The 23391-nt window shown below is 35.4% G+C and overlaps 2 protein-coding genes across 7 annotated transcripts; one reads left to right on the forward strand and one right to left on the reverse strand.

The window, feature by feature from the left end:
• Window positions 1-746: 746 nt before the first annotated feature.
• Window positions 747-1245, reverse strand: Pdf (Pigment-dispersing factor). The gene is made up of 2 exons (XM_072895645.1): window positions 1120-1245; window positions 747-879 (listed from the first exon to the last, which is right to left on the reverse strand). Exons 1-2 carry the CDS (start codon window positions 1240-1242, stop codon window positions 754-756), a joined length of 249 nt encoding a protein of 82 aa, XP_072751746.1. The 5' UTR covers window positions 1243-1245; the 3' UTR covers window positions 747-753.
• LOC140667554 (probable chitinase 10) lies at window positions 1146-22890 on the forward strand. 6 transcript variants are annotated; one of them, XM_072895618.1, is made up of 29 exons: window positions 1155-1288; window positions 2371-2678; window positions 2791-2956; window positions 3610-4014; window positions 5723-5829; window positions 5937-6233; window positions 7036-7620; window positions 8751-9076; window positions 9534-9790; window positions 9882-9920; window positions 10075-10718; window positions 10796-10981; window positions 11688-11838; window positions 11933-12313; window positions 12489-12979; window positions 13054-13282; window positions 13502-13690; window positions 13950-14412; window positions 14642-14874; window positions 15664-16043; window positions 16295-17032; window positions 17145-18686; window positions 18762-18947; window positions 19087-19375; window positions 19656-20023; window positions 20662-21114; window positions 21749-22234; window positions 22321-22446; window positions 22729-22890. In XM_072895618.1, the coding sequence occupies exons 8-29, from the start codon at window positions 8757-8759 to the stop codon at window positions 22888-22890; spliced, it is 8313 nt and encodes a 2770-aa protein (XP_072751719.1). In that variant the 5' UTR covers window positions 1155-1288; window positions 2371-2678; window positions 2791-2956; window positions 3610-4014; window positions 5723-5829; window positions 5937-6233; window positions 7036-7620; window positions 8751-8756. The 6 variants fall into 6 exon arrangements, with proteins under 6 accessions (XP_072751722.1, XP_072751719.1, XP_072751723.1 ...); XM_072895621.1 differs by having other exon boundaries at window positions 1146-1283; window positions 5723-6233; XM_072895622.1 differs by having other exon boundaries at window positions 5723-6233; window positions 7036-7350.
• Window positions 22891-23391: the final 501 nt, after the last annotated feature.

Genomic DNA, 23391 nt, shown 5'->3' on the forward strand with positions numbered 1-23391 from the left:
AGATTTTGTGCATATTATTATTCTATGAATGTAAGTTATTGATTAGAATCAAGATGATAGGTACATCTTGGTATGATTAATATTTATAATTTGTACTTTGAATATTATATATATATATATTTTTTTTTAATGAAATATAATGTTACAATATAGTTTATTTTGAATGCTTTAAATTATATAGATGTGATTAAGCCCTTGCATTAAAGAGCAATAAGAACAATGCACTCTATACGTAGAGTGTATATATTAGTTAGAGACAATTAGAGAGACATTAGAGAGAAATTTTTAACCTAACCCTCTGGATAAATTAATCACTATTTTACTATAAATTCAAACCTTTTATTGGCAGAGACGATGCAATGACGTCATTTAGCTCCTAGGAGCGATTAAACCTGCTTTAATCGAAAACGCTATTGACTGAGGGTCTCTAGATCTGATAAAAGTCTCATCCATAAATAATATATGGCATAAAAAAAAACTAATGGCGTGTGTTATATGCGTCTTGCAAATTCTAATACAATTATATAAGGGAGAGATAAAGTAGAGAGATATATATTTTTACATTTATTAATATCTTGATTCACATTTTGAACGGTACGTGTTTTTCTTTTTTTTTACATAATATACATATTTAAAATATTATTGAAATCTTTGACAATATTTTTTTTTTCACTGCTGTGTTCTAATCTTGCAAATTTTATAACGAATAAGCCTTGCGCGTTATCTTTTTATCAGAGAATATCATATCTACTTTCATTTCCCGGCATTGTGCATATTTTTTGGTAGACCCAACAGCGAATTTATAAGCTCGGAATTGCGTTTAGGATGACAGAATCGTGGAGTCATCAACATTAATCTGGCCAGCTGCAATTCGCTATCCTGAAACAAAATATCGGACATTGTAACCCGTATGTGAATTCTCGCTTGGTAAACGACATATTATTATTTGATTAATTTCGAAAACTATATTACTGTTTAAAATAATATTTTTTTTAGCTCGATATAAATTAATTCTGTTCTTACGAAACACTCGATGAATATTAGTTATTTCTTATATTGAGCCAAGCGCGTTAGATATTTTTTAATTTGCATTTCGGCTCGATTCGAGCAGACACTTACCAATCCTCTACCGTAGGGAAGGTTCATTCCTAGAAGATTTCTATCGGCATCCTCGACCATGCTCAATGCTTGTCCACAAATAATTCCGATGATAATAGCAATAGCGACGGTGTAATTAGCCATTGATAGACGCTGTCTCAACAAAAGGACAAAACACCTAATATGTACAGTGAGAAAATTTTACAGTTATAATTTTACAAATTATATGAAAAATATATTTACTTTTTAATTTTATTGTAAAATTGAAATTTAAAGAATATTAAAAGTTTATTACTATAAAAATTATAAATTTTGCACTTACTTGTTTATTAACATTAACATGCATTTGTTGTTTCAAAATATTTAATAATTAATATATTAATATTAATATTATAAATTAATAATTTAATATGGAGAATATTTTAAAATAAAAATTACCAATATATAATTTTTTTGTAATTGCATGAATTATACTAACAAATATTTATTCAATAATATAAATTATATAAATATTATTTTACAAAGGAATATTTAAATATTATATACAATTAATAATTATATATAATATTTAAATAATGTTCCAATATTACAATTACACTAACAAATATATTAGTCAATAATATAAATTATATAAGTATTATTTTACAAAGGAATATTATTTAAACATTATATATAATAATTATATAGATCAAAACACACATTTTTTAATGTTATGTGTCCATATTCTTTAAATTAAAAAGTGTAGCATCAAAACTTATTGTATATTAAATATACAATCAAGACACATCCATCATCATTATAAATCCTTAATATTATATTAAATTGTTTGTCCATAATTAACTGTTATTTTCAACATATTTTGGTTAAAATTATTTTTCATTTTTATATAGTTTATATTGAAAAAATATATTTGTTAGTATAATTCATGCAATTACAAAAAAATTATATATTGGTAATTTTTATTTTAAAATATTCTCCATATTAAGAACACATTTTTAACACATACACAGTCATTAAATTGTAGAATACAATACAATTTTATATATTGTGAACAAATTTAATAATTATTAGTTTATTTGATGGAAGTTATTGACACACATATTAATAATATTTAATAACTGTGCAACAGAAAAAAAAAGAAATGTATATGGTTGTAATGAAAAGAATAATAGCAGGAAATTTATCATTTAACATCGCATGCGTTTTGATTTTCTCTGATCTCGCATAATTTAATTTTCTCGATTACTTACAATTATCGCTAATCTGTTACAGCTATCGACTGTGCTAGCTAGATATACGATCACGATGCAAACACGATGTACATTCACAACTCGAAGACGCTTCTTTTATATCAACCGCCCTTCGCCAAACTCTGTTCTTGACGGATAAAGTGTAGGTTGACAATAGATGTGCAAACGACAGATGTCATTTCTCCTGTCGGAGGAAGAAAATATCGGAATAATAGAAATTGTTTGGAAAGGTTGCTTCGTTTCAGTTATTAAATTATGTAAAAAAATTCTCCGCCACGAAAACATTCTCCGAATCTTGCGTTTGATTCTCTAAAGCTAAAGGAATATATGGTAAAGTATCACACGGAATTTATACGAATTTTTTTAAAGTATATATATATTTCTTATATTTTCTTATATTTTTAAATATTAATTACAATAATATATCCTATATTTTAACTAGTTTATTAAGCAACGAGATTCAAAAGACCCTTGTGCTGATATGTTAATTCGGCTTATTTCTCGCAAAACTCTTGGTTTATCAAGAAGATAACTATCATTAAGGAAAAGCTACGAGCATTACAAGCACCTGTCTCGTTGTACTCGTTATGAATGCGAGTCTCGTCAGGGTCAGTATCGTATTTAATCTCGCGAGATGCTTTTCGCGCGAGGAGACCCGACTTTGCGAAGGTTGCGCGGTTCTCGCTCTCGATCGCCCGTCCTTTTTCAAGATACTCGCAAAGATTATATATATATATAAATCATCCGGCTGTCTGTATTACTCATTCGCAGAACAAGCGCGCGACATGTGTCAACGGACGGGTGAATCGTGAGTCGCGACACATTGTCATCCTTCGAGAAAACGAAAAGAGAAATAAATCTCTTAGCTATTGAGGGAGGGAGGGGAGGCAAAACCTGTCGAAAGATATGTATATGTTATGGTAAAAGATTCACGTTAAAAATGAAAACACAAATTCCTCAAAAGTACTGTTTGCTATCATAATTAAGCATCATAAAAATGTATATATTGATTCGTTGATTTTTTTCTCTATTTTCTATAATTTATTATATATAAAATATATGTATACAATAATGCATAATAATAATCATACATTTTTTTAATCGCGCATACAGTTTGATGAATTTGATAAATGATAAATAATGCATCTAGTAAATATAAAAGCATTTCTTTTTGTTCAGGGTATTTTGAATACGGGAAATCAAAACAAATTAATGCATACAAACTAAATTAACGTATGTTATTTTCTTTCGTTTCATGAAGAAATCAAAGAAGAAGAAAAAGAAATAGAAAAGAGAGCAAAGCGAATGGTAGAGCAAGGAGGAAGAGGGACGGACCAGCGATGCCTAAATCTCCGACTGTTCCCTGGGATGGGCACGGAGGTCACTAACCGGCAACCATAAAAGTAGCCTGGGACCGGTAGCATGGCCTTGATTCTGTCTTAAGACCCTTCATCGACAGGAGTGTCGATCAAGACATGAAAAAATTAGCGATCTACGACACCTTTGTGGCATTTTCTCTCTCCATAATGAGAAGTCTGAAAATGATTGATATAAAGAAATCGTTTTTTGGAATTAATTCACCATCGATTACGATTTATGTTATGCGGAATCTTCTGGTGAGAAGTCAATCAGTTACGGATGAGGCGTAGAAAAGAAAAAAATAGATGTAATTATATTTAAAAAAATTTTTTAAAGTTCACGTACGATGACTGACGATGACTCTCGATCGTTATGTGAAATAAGCCTCCGATTAATTGAAGGAAATTAACAGCGTGTCAGATATTTTTAATTTTCGTAATCTTATTACCATAAATTAGCTAATTATGCCAGATCGCATTACCTGTTTTGTAATGCCTGAGTGCTTTTCCAATTTTTTTCTTTTTCGATGATTAACGCGACGTTTTACATTTGCCGTGATTGCTCATCTTCATCAACCTGTTTGATTTATATTCGTCTCCAGAAGCCGTTTAAAGAATTATCATGTCATTCGGAGACAACGTATATATAAATACAACGATCCTATGGTGTATTCAGTTTCAAAAAAAGAGAAAGTGTCTCGTGACCTCTATTATCGTGAGAAATTTGTTGGAGAATCAATCTATCTTTTACGTATTAATAGCGTTTCCGTGTAACAATTTGCAAAAAAATTACGAAATACCTATCCTATAGGATTCACTAATGGCTATAATGGACTAATTAACAAAAACGCGTTAGCGTGTTATAATATCTTTCAATCTCAAATTTATGACGATAAATAACAGCACTGCGTAATCCGTTCTATTGTTTTCTATTAGGAAAAAAACAAATCTACAGATGTAAATTCTCGGGCACAGTATTTATAAATATACATTATTAATGCGATGAAAGAAACAACCACTTTTTATTTTACATTAATTAAAGTAATAATTACTTATATAAAGTCCACATTTATAAATAATGATTTAAAAAAAAAATGAAATAACCATTTTATGGAATGGCCATAAATTTGTATCGAAAGGAGGAAGGAACCTCGAGATTGCTTATCAACAAATAATTTACCGTTGATTTATCAGTGTAGTATTTAACATGATATGCGCTATTACAGCTATTATTACAGATATTTGAATTAAAAAGCTTAAGAAAGAAAGAGGCAGAAAACAGGGAACTCATTTGCATCCCAACTCACAATCGGCTCTGCACCGATCGCCCGCGGTAAAGGTCCATTAATGGTCTATAGCGATTACGGGTTTCGATTTATTTTTCTTTTTTTTTTCTATTTTTTTTCCCCTTTTCGCGTGGGCCTGTGACGCATAAAATTTATATCTCTGCGAAATTAACATTATTCCGCCTCTATACGAGATGGCATTGAACTCGACGCAATATTTAAGCGCCATGTATCTCTTGCTTATAATCTTGGACTTATTAATCGCACTTCAGAGACGAGACTTAAACGCGTCGAGAACCGAGCGTTGAATCTGCTTTAAACATTCGGGCGTGAGGTATTCGGTAATGCAATTAACCGGCTTCGGGAACCGCTATGCTCGAATTTGAATACCCGTCTAACTCTCGGGCGAGATCTTTGTTCTCCCGCTGAACGCTACTTTAAACGTTCTGCGAGTGTTGGATCGATCAGGCTGCTTACCTTCACACTTGTATTTACAACTTGCAACGGTACTATTTGGCCGAAGATACTTGTTAGATTTTCGCTGTTTTCTGTCTTTTATATTACGTTTTAAAAATGTCAATGATTCTTGAACTTACTCAAAAATATACGAATAAAATTTCGATTAATTTTTAATTAGTCCCATAAAACGTACTTGTTTTAAATTTGTCAAATGAAAAATTAAAATTAAATATTGTTTATTGTTTATTAATTAATAATTTTTTTGTTACAGGTGTTTAAGTATTTCAAGTCTGATAAAGAAAAATGATTGTTTATTAGAATCAAATTAGGTATCGTAAAATTAACTTTTAATTTGACGACTGTGATGTAGTAAAAAAAGTATGTTGATTTCATGTGTATTGGAAAGATAAGTACTTGTGCTATTTGTGTTTCAGCTAACTAAAAATTGATAAATTTATTAATTTATATTTTTTTATGAATTATAGCTACATCCTAACATCTGCTATACTGGAACGTACGTGATGTAGCGACGAGGATGCAGAGTAAAGATATAACGATCTTGCAGTCGACGTTATTATTAAAAAGGCTGTCCTAGGACCTGTCCCTTTCACCAAAGATGCATTTTCGATCCTTTTTTTTTTTAGAGAAGACAAAGTAAACGGCCGATAGAGATCGACCTCTCCTAAGTTCAAGGCGAATTCTTGCCACTCCCTAAGATAGGGTGTCTTATTTTTGGAAGTTTCCGAAGACTCGTCCGATTTGTGCAGACTTGTACCATTATTGTGAGTATAAAATTCTCCAGCAGGAAACTAACCGTATCTTCTCTATCCCTACTCCCCACGTTCTTTTATTTACTAGCTGTAATATTTGTAAATGAGGAATCGTACGATGCTTTGGTGCTGGTTCATATCACGCAGTTTTCCCTTGAACCCTTTTCTTAAACCTCGCGTGTCTACCACTGTCTCGCGTGTGGGTAAATTATTAATTATAGAGATTCAGAGAGAAATATTATCGTATGTGTGCAATCAATTGATCGGTTCGTAAATCGTTTAAACGGACGACCCGCAGATTCGGTTTAACTATACGTTGCGGACGACAATAACGTATAGTTAGTACGCGATAGATTGCTAATGATCCGTTTCGTCGACCATCAAGGACGTAAATTCTCGATCGACCGTATTCATTTCTTTCTTTCCTCCTGTTGCAACTTCTGTCATTATCAGCTGTTTTCTGTCATCCGTCATTTTTCGCGTCACGCGTCGAATTTTGATGCGCCGTTTTGATGTCTCAGGTATAATGAATACTCATTTTTATACGCAATTATGGGACAATATATTTTTTTATCTGCAAACATGTAAGAGAGGCTCCTTGATATGGGTTGTTCCGATTGTATAAATTAAATTAATTATCAATACATTATGGACCATATATAATGATGATAGTATCTAAATTCAATAGCCTAAAATTTAAGCTGTTAAAAGTTTGTTATAGAACGATTATTTAATCGTACGGCATTTTTTGTGTGTATTAATTTACATATATTTCTGTAACACATATATGTACATATGTATGTGTTGTTTTCAGATGTAATCCATGGATAATACATATTCAGTGATAAGATGGTCATAATCGATGGCGTTTTAATTCAGAATATTATTAAGCGACACCCTCGAGAGCTCCCATGTACATCCCATTATATCGCAAACGATCGTCAAGAGGGTAGGATGAGCGATCGTAATGACTCAAAGTCGAAGAGAGATTTCGACTTGGGCCAAGTCCAGGGCGTGTTCGTGAACGAAGTCGTACTCTTCTTGTGGTCAAGGTCGTCGCAGAGCGGGGGACCTTAGTAGGCAGAATGTTGGATCACGAGGACCCCCTCCCCCTGGAATGGAGGAGTAGGTATATATATGCGTCCTCACGCATCCGGAATACCAGATTGTTGGCCCTCCCCGTTGGCCGCTCCATCGGTGGTGGTGGTCTTTTAAAATTCATCGCGGTGTCCAAGGAGCACGCACCTGGAGAAGACCTAAAGAGAGCCCTTGCTCGATCAGTGCGGTCAGATCGGGCGCCGTTAACAGGTGTTTTCATCCAGTTTAGTCTCATAGTGACAGTTTAACCCTTGATACACGCATCGGTGCAACGCAACAAAAAGTAGAAGGAATCAGGAAGGTCCGTTTTTTTTTTAACATTAAAATATTACAAACTATGCATCATTTATTTCTTTTATCTGATATTTAATAAATTCTTGTCATGTATTATTCAAATTAAAAAAAAAAAAGCGTTTCTTCCAATATATAGCTTTATAAACATAACATGTTATATACTTAATCTGTGGAATTAATTGTTTAATTATTTAATCTATGGAATAGAGTTTAAGACAATCTTTTAAAATAAGTTTATTAAGAAAAGATTTACGTTGATAGCTGATATTTGTTAAGTGTAGTGCAAACCTCGCACAATACATCGCGAATCGTTCGTACCGTACGGTCTCATCCTTCTACGACGTTCGCATTTCTAATAAGTGTACGTACATACATCGGTGAAAAAATAATACGTGCCATCAAGTTCGTCTTTATCCTCAAATAATTCAGACTAAACATGGTATAAAAAATTTTGAATTTATTATACTTTTTTTTTTAAACTTTTCTAAATTAACATAAATTCCTGATAGAAAATCCGATACAGAAAATTACTATATGAATGTTAAAAATTAAGTTTCTAAAAAAACTATTCTCTCTCAAACAACAATAATAATAACAAATATTTTAGCCTACAAAATTAAAAATATATAAACATAATTAAAATTATATAACTCTCTTACATAAAAAAATATTGCATTTGTTTCAAACTTTGTTCAAAATTCTAATAAATAAAATTGATAGTTTTACTATTGAATTTGCATATCGCATAAATGATATTGATGGAAATCACAATAAATAAGATATGCGTGCGAGTAGGAAGAGTAATAAGGCAATACGAACGAGTAAGAAGTCCCCTTCAAGGCTATCTTTTTTTCGATTCCTTGTACTTGTCTCGGAACGAACGAGACGATCGAAATATCTTGAAAACATAGTAAATAAACTGATGTATGTACTTTGACATAAAATGCATTCTGAAACGTACTACTCTTCCATATCTTAACTTGAATCCTTTCTATTTAAACCTATGTCATTTAAATTCATGTAAAAATAGCGGGGTTTCGAGATCGCAAAGGGAATTCTCTGTAAGCATTTTCTCAAAGAGACAGACAGAGAGAGAGGAAGAGAGAAAAATATCAGTACTTATATTTGTCATTCCAGCCAGCCATGGTGGTTTGGATTACCCTCTTGACGCTGGTGGGCTTATCGTCAGCTATCCCTTCAAAACGACGAGTGCCAATTGAAGAAATCTTGCCTTTTACACCACCACGGAATCAACAGCATCCGCAACAACATGGGTCCATCCACTCATTCCAAAGAGACGCTGTTGAGAGGTCGCCGACTTCTACGTTCGGTCGCTTGTCAAATTATTTAGATTATAACGAGTTTGGCTCGCACAGATATCCTCTGCGCGATGCAGTCGAATCGTTGCCAGCCAATGTGCTTTACGCTGAATCGAGTCACAAATTTCGAGATGACTTTGAAAGGTAAATATTAAGGAATTTAATATTTTTTTTTCCACATTCTTTTTTATGCAGTTGTAATTTTTGTACATGTCAGTTTTAATCTTCAATTTTATATTGGAATTTTAATTTATTTATTTTTTTTTTGTAATATTTTTTTTAATATCGTTGATTAAATCTTTTCTCTCTTTTAAATAGTTTTTAGAAAAATTTCAAAAAATATCTTTTAACGATATTCTAAATTTAAATTTGTTAAAATCATCTTTTTATTGAATTTTTCCTGGAACTTCTATAAATTTTATTAGAAGATGTATGCACATCCAAGGGTTGAGAAAAACTTGAAATTAATGAGGTCTAAAAACTTTATTGATAGTTGCATTTGACTTTTCTTTGCTTATTTGATTTGCTTTTACCTAACTCGAATATTTGTTAATATATGTATAATAGAGAAAACGTATCTTAATTTCACCAATATATTTAGCGAGAGCGGAAGATTACCTTTGAGAGATGCAGTGGAACATCGCGAAGCACCTTTTCTCAGTGTCGATGTGGATCACGAGTCGATTTGGCTCGAACCTGTTGCACCGCCGATCCTGCGAAGAACGCAAAATTTCGACCCTAAAATTGTCTGCCGCTTCAATTCCAGAGCTGTTCATAGAACGGAACCATTCTCTTTATTTCCAGAGAATGTGCCAGATAACAAATGTACCCATCTGATATACGATGCGGCTATTTTGGGTAAATAATATTCTCATAGATATAGATATATTTTATTTGAAGATATTTTTATCATCATAATTATTCATTTTTTACTTTTTATTATTTACAGACAGGGAAAATATCATCCTTAGAGATCCATATGATCGAGGTAAAAATACTATGTAATTTTTATTGAAAAAAAAAACAGAAATAGCTATTCAAAATATACAAACATTATTAGAGATAATAATGACAAATTATTATCTTTTTATTATTTGATATTAAATTTCTTTACTAAATTTGATTATTTTACATTATTGTAGATGGTTATAACGCTATTTTAAGACTTCGTTCACGGGACCCAACGCTGCGTGTGCTCATATCAATCACAAATATGAACCTACACGACGGTTTATTCATCCAATACTTCTCCAACACAACTATATTCCGGCAAAAGTCTATTCTCGAATTTCTCGAGGAATATCCCTTCGATGGCATCGAGCTCGACTGGCCGGCTGCTGCCGAGGATTGGCAAAGCTTCAAGAATATGCTGAAAGTAATCGGAGCTCTATTGACTAGGAAAGGATATACTTTGGCGGTGGCGTTGAGACCAGAAGATCCTGTGGATCCAGAGCTCGTGTCGATCGTTGATTTAGTAACATTGAGAAGCTGGCGGGATATGCCATTTTGTCAAGACGATAGTTTAATTTGCGAAATGAAAAATGAAATAATGGAGAAAATCGCCCTTCATCCGGGTCTTTTAAGTTTTGTCGCGCAAAACATAAGCGAATGGATCAAACAAGTAAGTGTCGAACAGAGATCAAAGATTGTTCTCGCTTTGCCAATCTTCGGTCAGGGATACACCCTGAAATACGACAATCTCACCGATGCCGGAGCGCCAATTCTGGGACCCGGCAGAGAGGGTGATTATACTAAACGACAAGATGGAAAATTAGCTTATTACGAGGTAAAATATTGTCATTAATAAATTTAACAAAGATATTTGTATGTAAAAATTGAGAAAAAAAAATTATTCTATTATAGGTATGTGATAAATTGGAGAGAGGATTGTGGATTTCCGGCAGAGATGAAGAAGGGCCGTACGTGAAGCGCGGCGATCAATGGATCGGTTATGACGATCCTGTATCGGTTAAAGTCAAAATAGCGTATGTCCGGGCAACGGGACTTGGCGGGGTTGCATTATGGTCGCTGGATCTAGACGATTTTCAGGTAATTAACGATAAATTATTTTTTTTTCTTTTTATTCAAATTTTTAATATTATTCTGTTACAAGTTTGTATAAATTTTGATATATCGCACGATATCAGAAAGAATTAAAATTAAAAGACTAAAAGGGAATAATTTATAATAATAATATAAGATTTTATTCATATAATTATAATTTATAATATAATATAGGATTTTACTTGATAATATTATATAAGATTTTACTCTTTCATATATTTTATTGTGCTAATTATATTATTAGTTCGGCGTTATATTTTTTTTTACTATTAATTATTTAGTTATGTTATTTTGCCGTTATGTTATTTTATACGTTTTATTTTATTATTCTTCTTCGCTGCTTTAGACCTACCGTTGAGTGGATTATATTTTTTAATGACGCATTTATTACGCAACGTGACGTACGTGATTTATTTTCCACGAGACGCGTATTTTCTTAACGCGATATAGAAATAGTTTTGTGATTTATGCGTTAAATCAAGATATGATAATGTCTATATATGTTTTATAATGTGTAAATAATGATACGTGTCGATGTAGACGTGTAAATGTATCTTTATCGCACAATTTAATAGGCTTTTATAGTAATGAATCAATAATTTGATGGTTTTTTACTTACTCATGTCATGTCTTTAAGGTACATTAGTTTTATTTAATAGATATGTATAGATGTTATAAATTAATTTCGCAGGGTATTTGTGGGAATCCTTGGCCGATGCTAAACACGGCTGTAGAATCCTTAGGATATTATAAAGATACGCTGGCAGAAAAATGTCCGTTTGAGTATCAGCTCTTGGGAGTGGATCCAGAAGATTGTTCTAGATTTTACTCTTGCATCAAAGGTATATATTGCTTTCTGTGTTAATTCAAAATCGTAAAAATCGCATTTTCGTCAAGAATCAAGAAACACTCGGTGTTAATGTCTTTTTTTCCCAGGACGGTTGCATCATGGTCATTGCGGACACAACCAGTACTTTGATTTGCTCGAGGAACGTTGTTTGATGATTACTCCAGAGAGATCTCCAAAATTCTACGGGAAAAATATCTGTAAGTTTAATGTCTTCAATCGAATCATTAATCGAGACTTTTCATCAAGAGTATCGTCGGAGCAGAAAAAGATGTTGCTACTGCAGCAAATAGGACCACGAGTAGTTTGTTATGTAACTTCCTGGGCATTATACCGTAAAGAAGATGGCAAATTCGTACCGGAAAATCTGGATTCACAGCTCTGCACCGACATCGTCTACGCTTTTGCCGGATTGAATCCTGAAACCTTGTTGATGCAGTCATTCGATCCTTGGGCCGACATTGAAAATAGTGAGTGATTTACCTGATCCAAAATATAAATTAAAATCGTCAATTTGTGAGATTCGTTTTAGATACAACTTTTTGTCTCAAGTAAATTTTACAAATTATGGAATTATTTCAAACATCTTCAACTTGAAATATATTTTAATAAAGACAGGTGAATTATCCGAATAATTCGTTCCAGATCTGTATCAACGAGTGACTTCTACCAAAGGCTCGAGAATACTACTAGCTCTGGGCGGGTGGACAGACAGTTCCGGCGATAAATATTCTCGATTAATTAGCAACGGTGCCGCTCGTCGTAATTTTGTCGCAGCTGCAGTGAACTATTTGAACGAGCACAACTTTGATGGGTTATCGCTCGAATGGTGCTACCCAAAGTGCTGGCAGAGCGATTGCAAAAAGGGTCCGGACTCCGACAAGCCCAACTTTACTAAATTGATACAAGAACTGAGAGAGGAATTCAATAAACAGGAACCACCTCTTCTCTTAGCTGTCGCTTTATCGGGCTACAAGGAAGTCATCGACAAAGCGTATGAGGTTCGCGAGATCTCGCGGGCCGTAGACTTTATGTCAATCATGACATACGACTACCACGGTGCCTGGGAATCCACATCGGGTCACATAGCGCCCTTGTTCGGCTCACCTGGAGATAATAATCCTTATTATAATGTCGTACGTTTTAATTTTATTCGTGCAAAAATACACATTGTAAATCGCTGAATATAATATATTCGAAAATATTACAGAATTTTACCATGAGTTACCTCGTTAGGCTCGGTGCTGAAAAATCTAAACTTCTAGTCGGTATTCCATTGTACGGTCAATCTTATCGACTTTCTACGGCGAGCCAAGCTGGTCTAGGTGAGCCCACGACTGGTCCCGGTAAACCGGGAGAATTCACCAAACAACCTGGAATGTTGGCTTATTATGAAATTTGCGATAGGATCAAGCGACATGGTTGGAAAACAAAACCCGGTGAGTACCTGGTTGATTTTTATTTTGAATATAATATTATATTGATAAAAGGCTATAGCCGGATAAGCATACAAAAATTTCTTTTTATATATATAAAAATAACAGGCCAAATATTATTTAAAAACTCATCGGGGGCACTTTTTGTATGCTTATCCAGCTACAGCCTTTACATTACAAATATAAAGAATCAATAATTCATAAATATATTATGCTATTCAGGGCCAAGTGCTCAGTTCGAGGATCAGTGGATAGGTTACGAAGATCGAGAGAGTGTCTACGCTAAGGGTAAATACATAACAGGTAATGGTTATGGTGGAGCTACAATGTGGACTGTCGACCTAGACGATTTTCAAAACCGTTGCTGCTCGGAGTCGTATCCTCTATTAAAAGCGATTAATCGTGCGCTAGGTTCGTACAAAAATAATCATTTTGTTATTACGATTGCTGTTACGTTATTATATACTTCATATATTATAAATTCTTTTCTATATTAAAAATTCTGTTTATATTTACTTCCTATATTAAATTTTTTTTTTTACATTGCATATTTTCTATTTTCTATTTATTAATATTTATAATATGTATAATTTTTTGTTATTTAATTTCATGTTTAAATATCACATATTTTCAATAAATTCTAATGTTACTACTACTCTGATTGATACAGATCGCTTGTCGACGCCCCTTTCGGAAGACTGCCAACGTCCACCGCAACCGGTGACACCGCAAGCACCGACACTGACCACCCACAGTGATGCTGCGAACGGTAATCCACATTCCACTTCGCCGATGACGTCTAGCACGTCAAGCACAACATGGCCTTCCTGGACGGAGAAACCGAGCACCACGACTCAACAGGCGACCAAAACTACATGGCCCACCTGGACCTGGACCAGCCAGAAACCATCTAGTAAGATCCCGGAAGAAACAATAGAGCCTAGTTCGACGCAGGAACCTAGTACATCTAGTAGCACCACGACCAAACAGACGACCAGAACTACGTGGCCTACCTGGACTTGGACCAGCCAGAAACCATCTAGCAAGATCCCGGAAGAAACAACAGAGCCTAGTTCGACGCAAGAACCGAGTACACCTAGTAGCACTACGAGCTGGTCGTGGACTACATCGAGGTAAAGAAATGATCTTGGAGCAAAAGGTCCATATTTTTTAGATAATTGTTTAAATTTTACTCTCTTCCTTTTTATTTCTTCGAGTAATTAAAAAAAAAAGAAAGCTCGAAATAAATCAAAATGCTTAACTTTTTTTGTACACTGGAAAAATTTCGATACTTGTATGTAGTGTCATCATTTTAATTGCGCTTAAGTTCTTACTTGATATTGAAAAAAATAATTTTAACAGAGCACCTACTACACGGCCTACAACAACTATCACAACGCAGGAATCAATTACCACCATCCCAGGAACGAATTGCACCGATGGCGAATACTACAGCGATCCCGCGAGCTGTAGCAATTATTACAGATGCGTTCGCGGCGAGTTAAGGCGCGAGCAGTGCGCCCCGGGATTGCACTGGGATGCGAAACGACATCTTTGCGATTGGCCATCGGCAGCGAAATGTCAAACAGAAACTGGTAAGACTACTTGGCAGATTCTCATTACGAATATTCGTTTGCTGAATATTTCGTTTCCTCTTTTCCTCTTTCTTTAAATATTTTTAATTTTCTCTCTTTTCGTCCTTTTTCTTCTCAGTCACCAGAGAAAACGCTTTACAGTTAAACGGCTTGAAATAACTTAGCGAGACAACGATGCGAGCAATAATCGATATGATGATATGCACTTTGGTGCACGATCGCATACGATCGATTGAAAAAAGCCACATTTGCAGGTTGATGATATAAATGAGAAAATGATTATCGCAAAAACATACATACACATTTGTATATTTCTTAAAAATAAAATGCTAACTGTTCTTTTTTTTTCTTCTTTCGGTATATAATTCGATAACCGAGCATGTGAATAGACATAAACGCAAACCTGTTTGTGAATCGAACACATGCAAATATCTTTGCGTATGCGTATCTTCTTGTAGCTGTCTTGTCGCCTCCGGCCAAGGAGGCACTCTCGCATCCTCCGTCTTTACTATCCGCTGAAGAGAAGCGAAGATGCCCGATGCATCGGTAAGGGTATAAACAGCGTCGACTTGCTTGTTAGCGCTTTGTTCGTCGCTATCATCCGTGAAAACCATGGCTTTTCTATTTCAACGTATTTATATAATATTGATTCTCTTCCTTTTAAACTGTATCGCGCAGGGAGTATATAAAATCTCTCGTCCAGGTGCCGATTTGATTGATTATATTGCAATTATAATATATAGTATGCATAATTTCTTTTTTTTCACAAATTTTTATATCTTTTTTCAGCTTCGACAAACGCCCAAATCTCGACAAGTCGACGTCCTTCTTTGAGTTCAACCAGAAGACCTTCCTTCACAACCACCGTTAAAAGCACATCGACGAAGAAGGCACCGACCACAAGATTCACCACATCAAGACCTATTGTTATCGTAACATCGACCCAAAAACCGTCAAAACCATGTCAACACGGACAATATTATCCTTATCCGAATTCGTGCACGAGCTTTTTAGTCTGTGTAAACGGCGACCTCGTCTCACGGCAATGTGGCCCAGGCTTAAACTGGAACACTGAGAAGAACATGTGTGATTGGGCCTTCAAAAATCCATGTGTCGAGCCCTTACCTCACAAGAATGCTCTGCTGGTGGGAAAGGATAGCGTTCCTACCGTAAGTATAAAGATTATAATAATTAATCATCATTGATAAGCTAAATTAAAAAAAAATAATAAATGCTTGCTAAACATCAATAAACATCAGTAATCGCTTAGATGTTAATATAAATGTTTTTAGTCTGGTGTCATATCTTTTTCTTGGTATATCCGGCTCATTCATCATTTCATCTCTACGATCTCTGTTTATCACATGACAATGAGATAATTGATATTGATATTGAGATATTATTATTGCGATTACTTTAGACCTGCATCCCTGGCAGCTACAGTAGCGTACCGGGTGACTGTAAAAGGTACCAGGCATGTCTTTGGGGTCGTCATGAAATGTTTAACTGCGCGCCGGGTTTACACTTCAACAAAGAGACCCGTATCTGCGATTGGCCAGCCCGAGCCAAGTGTACGAACGACGACAAGGAAGTCACCACGCAAGTGACAATATCGACGACGAATTTACCAGCTCAACCACCGATTTCACAAAAACCGGTCACGCAACCGGCTACGGAACAGACACCTATTACGTCAACCACGAGTCAACCTACATCGACCTTGCCCTCCGCAATTATAGATCCTGAAAAGGTATCATCGCTGTCCGGTGACTTCAAGGTGGTGTGCTATTTTACAAATTGGGCGTGGTACCGTCGCGGGATCGGCCGTTACCTTCCGGAACACATAGATCATACCTTGTGCACACACATCGTGTACGGTTTCGCCGTGCTGGATTATTCCGAGCTGGTGATTAAAGCGCACGACTCCTGGGCGGATTACGATAATCGTTTCTATGAGCGAGTAGTGGCGTACAAAAAACGGGGCCTTAAAGTACTTCTCGCACTGGGCGGCTGGAACGATTCAGCTGGTGACAAGTACAGTCGATTGATACACAGTTCGTCTGCCAGAAAAAAGTTTATCGATCACGCTCTTCAATTCATCGAGAAATACGGCTTTGATGGATTAGACTTGGATTGGGAGTATCCGGTTTGCTGGCAGGTAAATTAATTTTTATTAAGTATAAAGTTTTATAAATTGTATAATTTTTATATAATATGCAAAATAAAATTTACAACCGTCACTTGTATAATTCTTTCTAATTATGATACAGGTGGATTGTAATAAGGGCCCGGATTCGGACAAGGAAAGGTTTGCAACCCTATTGCAGGAATTGAGCGCAAAGTTTAAACCGAAAGGACTGTTGCTCTCGGCAGCAGTCTCGCCGAGCAAGAAGGTAATCGACAAAGGCTACGATGTACCGGCGTTGGCCAGGTATCTAGATTGGATTGCCGTCATGGCATATGACTACCATGGACAGTGGGATAAAAAAACTGGTCACGTGGCACCTATGTATTATCATCCAGACGACGACTACTTTTACTTTAACGTTAATTATTCGATCAATTACTGGATTTCGAAGGGCGCGCCATCCAAGAGTATCGTCATGGGCATGCCGTTGTACGGGCAGTCCTTTACAATTAATGATCCGAGAGCGGGAACTGGACTGAATTCCCCGGCTAGTGCCGGAAATGCAGGTGAATTCACCAGAGCTGCCGGTTTTCTATCGTATTACGAGATCTGCGATCGCGTGCGCAACCGCGGCTGGACAGTAGTGCAGGATCAAGAATACAGAATGGGTCCGTATGCCTACAAGGGCAGCCAGTGGGTCAGTTTCGATGATCCGGAAATGATTCGACGAAAGGCGCAATTCGTGCGCGACATGAACCTGGGCGGTGGTATGGTGTGGGCCTTAGATTTGGACGATTTCCGCGGACGATGCGGTAACGGACCTCATCCATTGTTGCACGTGATTCAACAAGTGTTGGCACCACCGCGAAACCATGACACGAACGCATTGCCCGAAAATCAAGAGCCAACAACAACAACGACGACGACGACAACAACGACAGTCACCATCACTCCTACGCAAACGATACGACCGACTTTGTCGGTGGATCGTGTTACGCACGAGACTCCTAGAAACGAATTCAAAGTAATTTGCTATTTCACAAATTGGGCCTGGTATCGGCAGGAGGGCGGCAGATTCGTGCCAGAAGACATAGATCCTGATCTCTGCACTCACGTGCTTTACGGATTCGTCGTCCTCGATGGGAGCAGCTTGACGATCAAGTCCCATGATCCTTGGGCCGACATAGATAATAAATTTTACGAAAAGGTAGCGGCATTCAAGTCGAAGGGTATAAAGGTGTTAATGGCGTTGGGTGGCTGGAACGATTCAGCCGGCGATAAATACAGCAAACTTGTAAACTCGCCTAATGCTAGGCAGAAGTTCATTGCACAAGCTTTGCACTTTATCGAAAAATATGATTTTGAAGGCCTCGATCTCGATTGGGAATACCCAGTTTGCTGGCAAGTGGAGTGCACGAAAGGTCCAAAGTCCGATAAAGAAGGCTTCAGTCAGCTGGTAAAAGAACTGAGCGACGAGTTCAAACCGAGGGGGTTGCTTCTCTCCGCGGCCGTTTCACCGAGTAAAATGGTAATCGATGCGGGATATGATGTTCCCGTTTTGTCAAAATATTTAGACTGGATATCTGTGATGACGTATGATTTCCATGGCCAATGGGACAAGAAGACCGGTCACGTGGCACCGTTGTACCGTCTTCCAAAGGACTGGCAACCCACATTTAATGCTGTAAGTTTTACTCGAAGTATTAATGATTATAAGAATTGTAGATAATTATTCAGAACCCTTCATTTTCTTGTCTAGAATTTTTCGATCCATTATTGGATAGAGAAGGGTGCGGACCCGCAAAAAATAATCATGGGTGCTCCGTTATACGGACAATCGTTTTCATTGGCGGAAAGAAATGTGCACGGATTAAATGCGCCAACCTACGGTGGTGGTGAGGCTGGAGAAGCAACGAGAGCAAGAGGTTTCTTGGCATATTACGAGGTCATTTTTCATGAAACTATAAAATGAAAGTTAAATAAAAATATATCGAAATAAATTTCAAATAATTACATATAAAAAAAAATATTAATATTTATCTCGACAATTAATGAATATCTATTCTTTATTCTAATTACAACAGATATGCGAAAGAACATTGAGAAAAGGATGGACGGTTGTTCAAGACAAAGAGAGAAGAATCGGCCCCTATGCTTACAAGAACGATCAGTGGGTGAGCTTCGATGACGCTCAACAAATTAAACTAAAGGCAGAATTCATTAAGAAACTTGGTCTCGGCGGCGGGATGGTTTGGGCCTTAGACTTGGATGATTTTAAGAACAAATGCGGTTGCGAACCTAGTCCGCTACTGAGAACAATGAATCGAGTACTGAGAAACTACCCGGAGGGCCCGCTGTGTCCTATCACGAAAGGTAAAAATTTTTTAAAAAGGATATATTTTTTAAAAAATTGATTAATTTATAATTGATGTATATACGGAGAGAAAATAATTTAAATTGGATTATTAAATAAAATTAATTAATATATAATTTTTAAAAAAGAATATATATATATATATATATATATATATATATATATATATATATAAATGTTAATCAATATTTCTCTTTTATAAATATTAATTAATATTTTTTTAATTTATAGATAATATATATTTTTTTCATAATATTTTCAAATGCTTTTTTGATTTAGGTACAGAAGCAATCATAATCGATATTGATGAGACCGACATCGAGTCTACAACTGTTACTGAACATCCGATATACGAATCTACAACGTCACCGAAACCAACTTACACACCACCATCAATTACAACAACGACAGTGATAACGACAACGATGGAATCAAATACAGACGACACCATTGAGATCGAAGCGAGTACACCACCGCCGATTGATTGCGGAGGACTTTTGTTCTTACCGCACAAGAGCGATTGCACTAAGTATTACTTGTGCAACTTTGGCAAGATCTCGGAACAAACTTGTCCAACTGGACTCTACTGGAATGAAAATCGATGTGATTGGCCGGAGAATACCAAGTGCACTCAGACTCAACGTAAAGTACGTACCACGAAAGAGAATAACGAGAGAACTAGCTGTTTTAATAAAATTTTAAACGATTAATCGCGTAACGTTTTATTTTTTCCTATATAAATACTCTGCGGAAAGTCTATACGAGCAATAAACTTGAATAGATTATTGTCATGAGTGACATATATTTTATTAACAATTTTACCTAAATATAGGACGTTTTAACTTTTCAAACACTGACATGTATCTCTTTAGCAGTGTTATGGACAATTAATAGAATATCATTTTTAATTTTCAATTTTTGATGACAATGAAATTAAGTCAAACTAACTAGGCGATATATTATTAACAACAAAAACCAAAATGGTGATGAAAAGAACGTGATGTGCATACAAGATGTAAAAAGACGAAGGCGTCTTGTGACAAGCAATTGATTAGTTTAAGTTAGACATTACATATGTAAGGTTTTAATTTTTTAATGTGACTCTGAGGAGACATGTCAATTGAAACATCCTATACTTATGTAAGATTAATGACATAATATCATTTTTATCACAAATGTTCCATAAAGTTTATTGCTCATATAGGCCATTTGCAAAGTATTTATATAGTTTTAACGAAATGAACTAATCTAAAATATATTTATTTTTACTTTTTGCATTTCATAGGTCAGCGTATTGCCGAGACTAACACTCGTCGAGAACGCGAATGATAAGAAGGTGATTTGCTATTACACTTCTTGGTCTTCGAGACGGATAAGTTTTGGCAAATTCTTGCCGGAGGATATCGACGGAGAACTATGCACGCATATCGTCTACGCCTTCGCTACCCTAAACATTCGGGAGTTGGAAAATAGAAGAGATACGTCGATATTTACAATAAAAATCGAGGATTCTACTGACGATTACAGACAGTTCCTCGCTAAGGCAGCAGAAATTAGAAAAAGAAATGGCGTTAAAATACTACTTGGTTTAGGAGGGTGGAACGATTCGAAGGACAAGTACAGCAGGTTGGCCGATTCGACAACGATTAGACAGTTTACGCAACATGCCGCGCAATTTGTTCAGAAACACGGTTTCGATGGTTTGGCTTTCGATTGGGAATTTCCAGTATGCCCGCAGGTAAATCAAAACATATGTTTTCTCAGTACGTTTTACAATCTCGTTGATTACATGAAATGTACGAATATGATTAAAATGATCAAGATTATGCGCGATCACGATTATCGCACTCTCACTCAAATCGAATATCTGCTCTGGGAAAAAAAAGAACATGGTTACAACCCATTTTGGGGCCCACGATTAGTAATCGTGGCTTGCTCATAATTCTAATTTTACGTAAATAATCTACTCTTAACTCCGCATAACTAAAAATTGCAATTACTTTGGGAGAAATTTTGACCGTTTTTTTTTCCTTTGTTAAGCAACTTAACATTTTGATTAGTGCCCTTTGAGTAAAAATTATCTTTGCGTAACTGGATATCGAACTAATTGAGAGAATTCACTAATATAACTTAAAAATCTTGAATTTTTCAAATTACTAAATTAAAAATACACAAAGATAAGATTAGACGAAAAATATATAACTGCACCCTAACAATATTCTTCTAATATAAAAAAATATATGTAAAATAAATAAATATAAATAAATTAAATATATTTAACAAAAAATTAGAAAATACATTGTATAATTTTAATTGAAAAAATATTGAGCAAAAAAAGTAATTTAATATATGTGTAAAATTTGTTTTCACAGGCCGACTGTAATCGCGGTCCTCAGCGCGATAGTTACAACTTTTATCAGTTGCTTCGCAAATTCAACGAAACTTTTAGATCTAAAGGACTCCTGTTATCCATCGCAGTCTCAGCGAGCAAGACCGTCATCGATAACGCTTATGTCGAGATCCCATCCTTGGTACAATACGTGGACTGGATCGGCGTAATGACATACGACTATCATAACGCCTATGAACGCGAGACTGGTCATGTTGCACCGCTCTATCATCATCCTAGCGATCATACGGGATTCCTAAACGCAAACTTTTCTGTGAGATACTGGCTCAACAAAGGCGTACCGGCCAACAAGATTATCATGGGTATACCTGCTTACGGATCGAGCTTCACTCTGCCCGTGATATCGCAAAACTACACTATTGTACCACCAGGCTTTCACGCGAAAGTCTCCGGACCCGGAGAACCCGGCAAGTTCACGAAATCGGCTGGTTTTCTGGCTTTTTACGAGGTAAGAAATAACAGTATGTTGTAAAAAACTTTCTAATTTGTTTTAATTGTAAATTTTATATCTCATTCTTTGACATTGACACGCAGATATGCGATAACGTGAGAAACGATGGCTGGTCCGTGACGAAAGATCCGGAAGAGCGTGTGGGACCCTACGCATCGAAACGCGATCAATGGGTCAGTTACGATGACGTATCCAACGTAGCGAGAAAGGTATGTGTGTGTAACAGATAAATGCGATCGCATTACATATTTTACAAAAAAGCACATATTTAATGATAAAAAGAGCACAGTCGCAAATTTATGACAATAATCATAGAATAAAAATCCAATTTGTGTTTTTGCAACTTTATATAAAAACATGTAATAATTCAATTTCTTTGATGCGTGTTCTTAAGTGATATTTATAAGTTTAATAACGTTTATATACTATATAATATAATTTATATAATATAAAAATTATTGTTAAATAAAAAAACATACTTTATATCTTAGGTCGAGTTAATAAAGGAATTGAATCTCGGCGGTGGTATGATCTGGTCCATCGATTTAGACGACTTCAAGGACTTATGCGGATGCGGAAAATATCCGTTGTTGACGACCTTGAATCGTAAACTCGGAAGAAGGCAACCCAGTCACGCGACCGATTGCACTTGAGCTGCATATTACGGTGCGATAAAGGCGATAACGTAAATATCAAAGAATGCGTTGTTTCGCAGTTTCCGTCCATGAGCTTGACCTTTTATTTGGTAATATTACATGATTTTTTTATCTCTACTGTACGTATCACGAATTCTAATCAAAATATTTACTGTCACAAATCTATGAATGTGCGCTATGATTTCAACTGGTTTTGATTTCAGTTTAAAAAGTGGCGTATATAGAACAGCTGTTCTTACGTCAAGTGGTACTTGTGATAATTACGAATATTTATCTGAATACTACCGAATAAAAGGTCAATTAAATGCGTCATCAAGTGACACAAATTGCTCAAACCGTATAAACATTGTCCATTGTAGCAAACACTTTTTCAAGTAGTGGACGATCGGAAAAAATCATTTCGAGTGTCGCCTAAAAGAGTAAAAGTGATATACTAATAATACGTTAGATATTCATTTTTACGTTTTATTTTATTTTCTATTACACGGATAAAAAAAA

This window comes from Anoplolepis gracilipes, chromosome 7, assembly GCF_047496725.1.
Source record: "Anoplolepis gracilipes chromosome 7, ASM4749672v1, whole genome shotgun sequence".
In the NCBI taxonomy this organism is placed as follows: Eukaryota; Metazoa; Arthropoda; class Insecta; order Hymenoptera; family Formicidae; genus Anoplolepis; species Anoplolepis gracilipes.

Bases quoted from the DNA above. Each gene is read 5' to 3' on its own strand.
- Pdf (XM_072895645.1), bottom strand. From the start codon at position 1,242: ATGGCTAATTACACCGTCGCTATTGCTATTATCATCGGAATTATTTGT. The intron at 880-1,119 runs GTAAGTGTCTGC...ATTTTGTTTCAG, and splicing joins TTCCCTACGGTAGAGGATTG to GATAGCGAATTGCAGCTGGC.
- LOC140667554 (XM_072895621.1), top strand. From the start codon at position 8,757: ATGGTGGTTTGGATTACCCTCTTGACGCTGGTGGGCTTATCGTCAGCT. The intron at 11,839-11,932 runs GTATATATTGCT...TTTTTTTCCCAG, and splicing joins ATTTTACTCTTGCATCAAAG to GACGGTTGCATCATGGTCAT. The intron at 13,283-13,501 runs GTGAGTACCTGG...TATGCTATTCAG, and splicing joins TGGTTGGAAAACAAAACCCG to GGCCAAGTGCTCAGTTCGAG.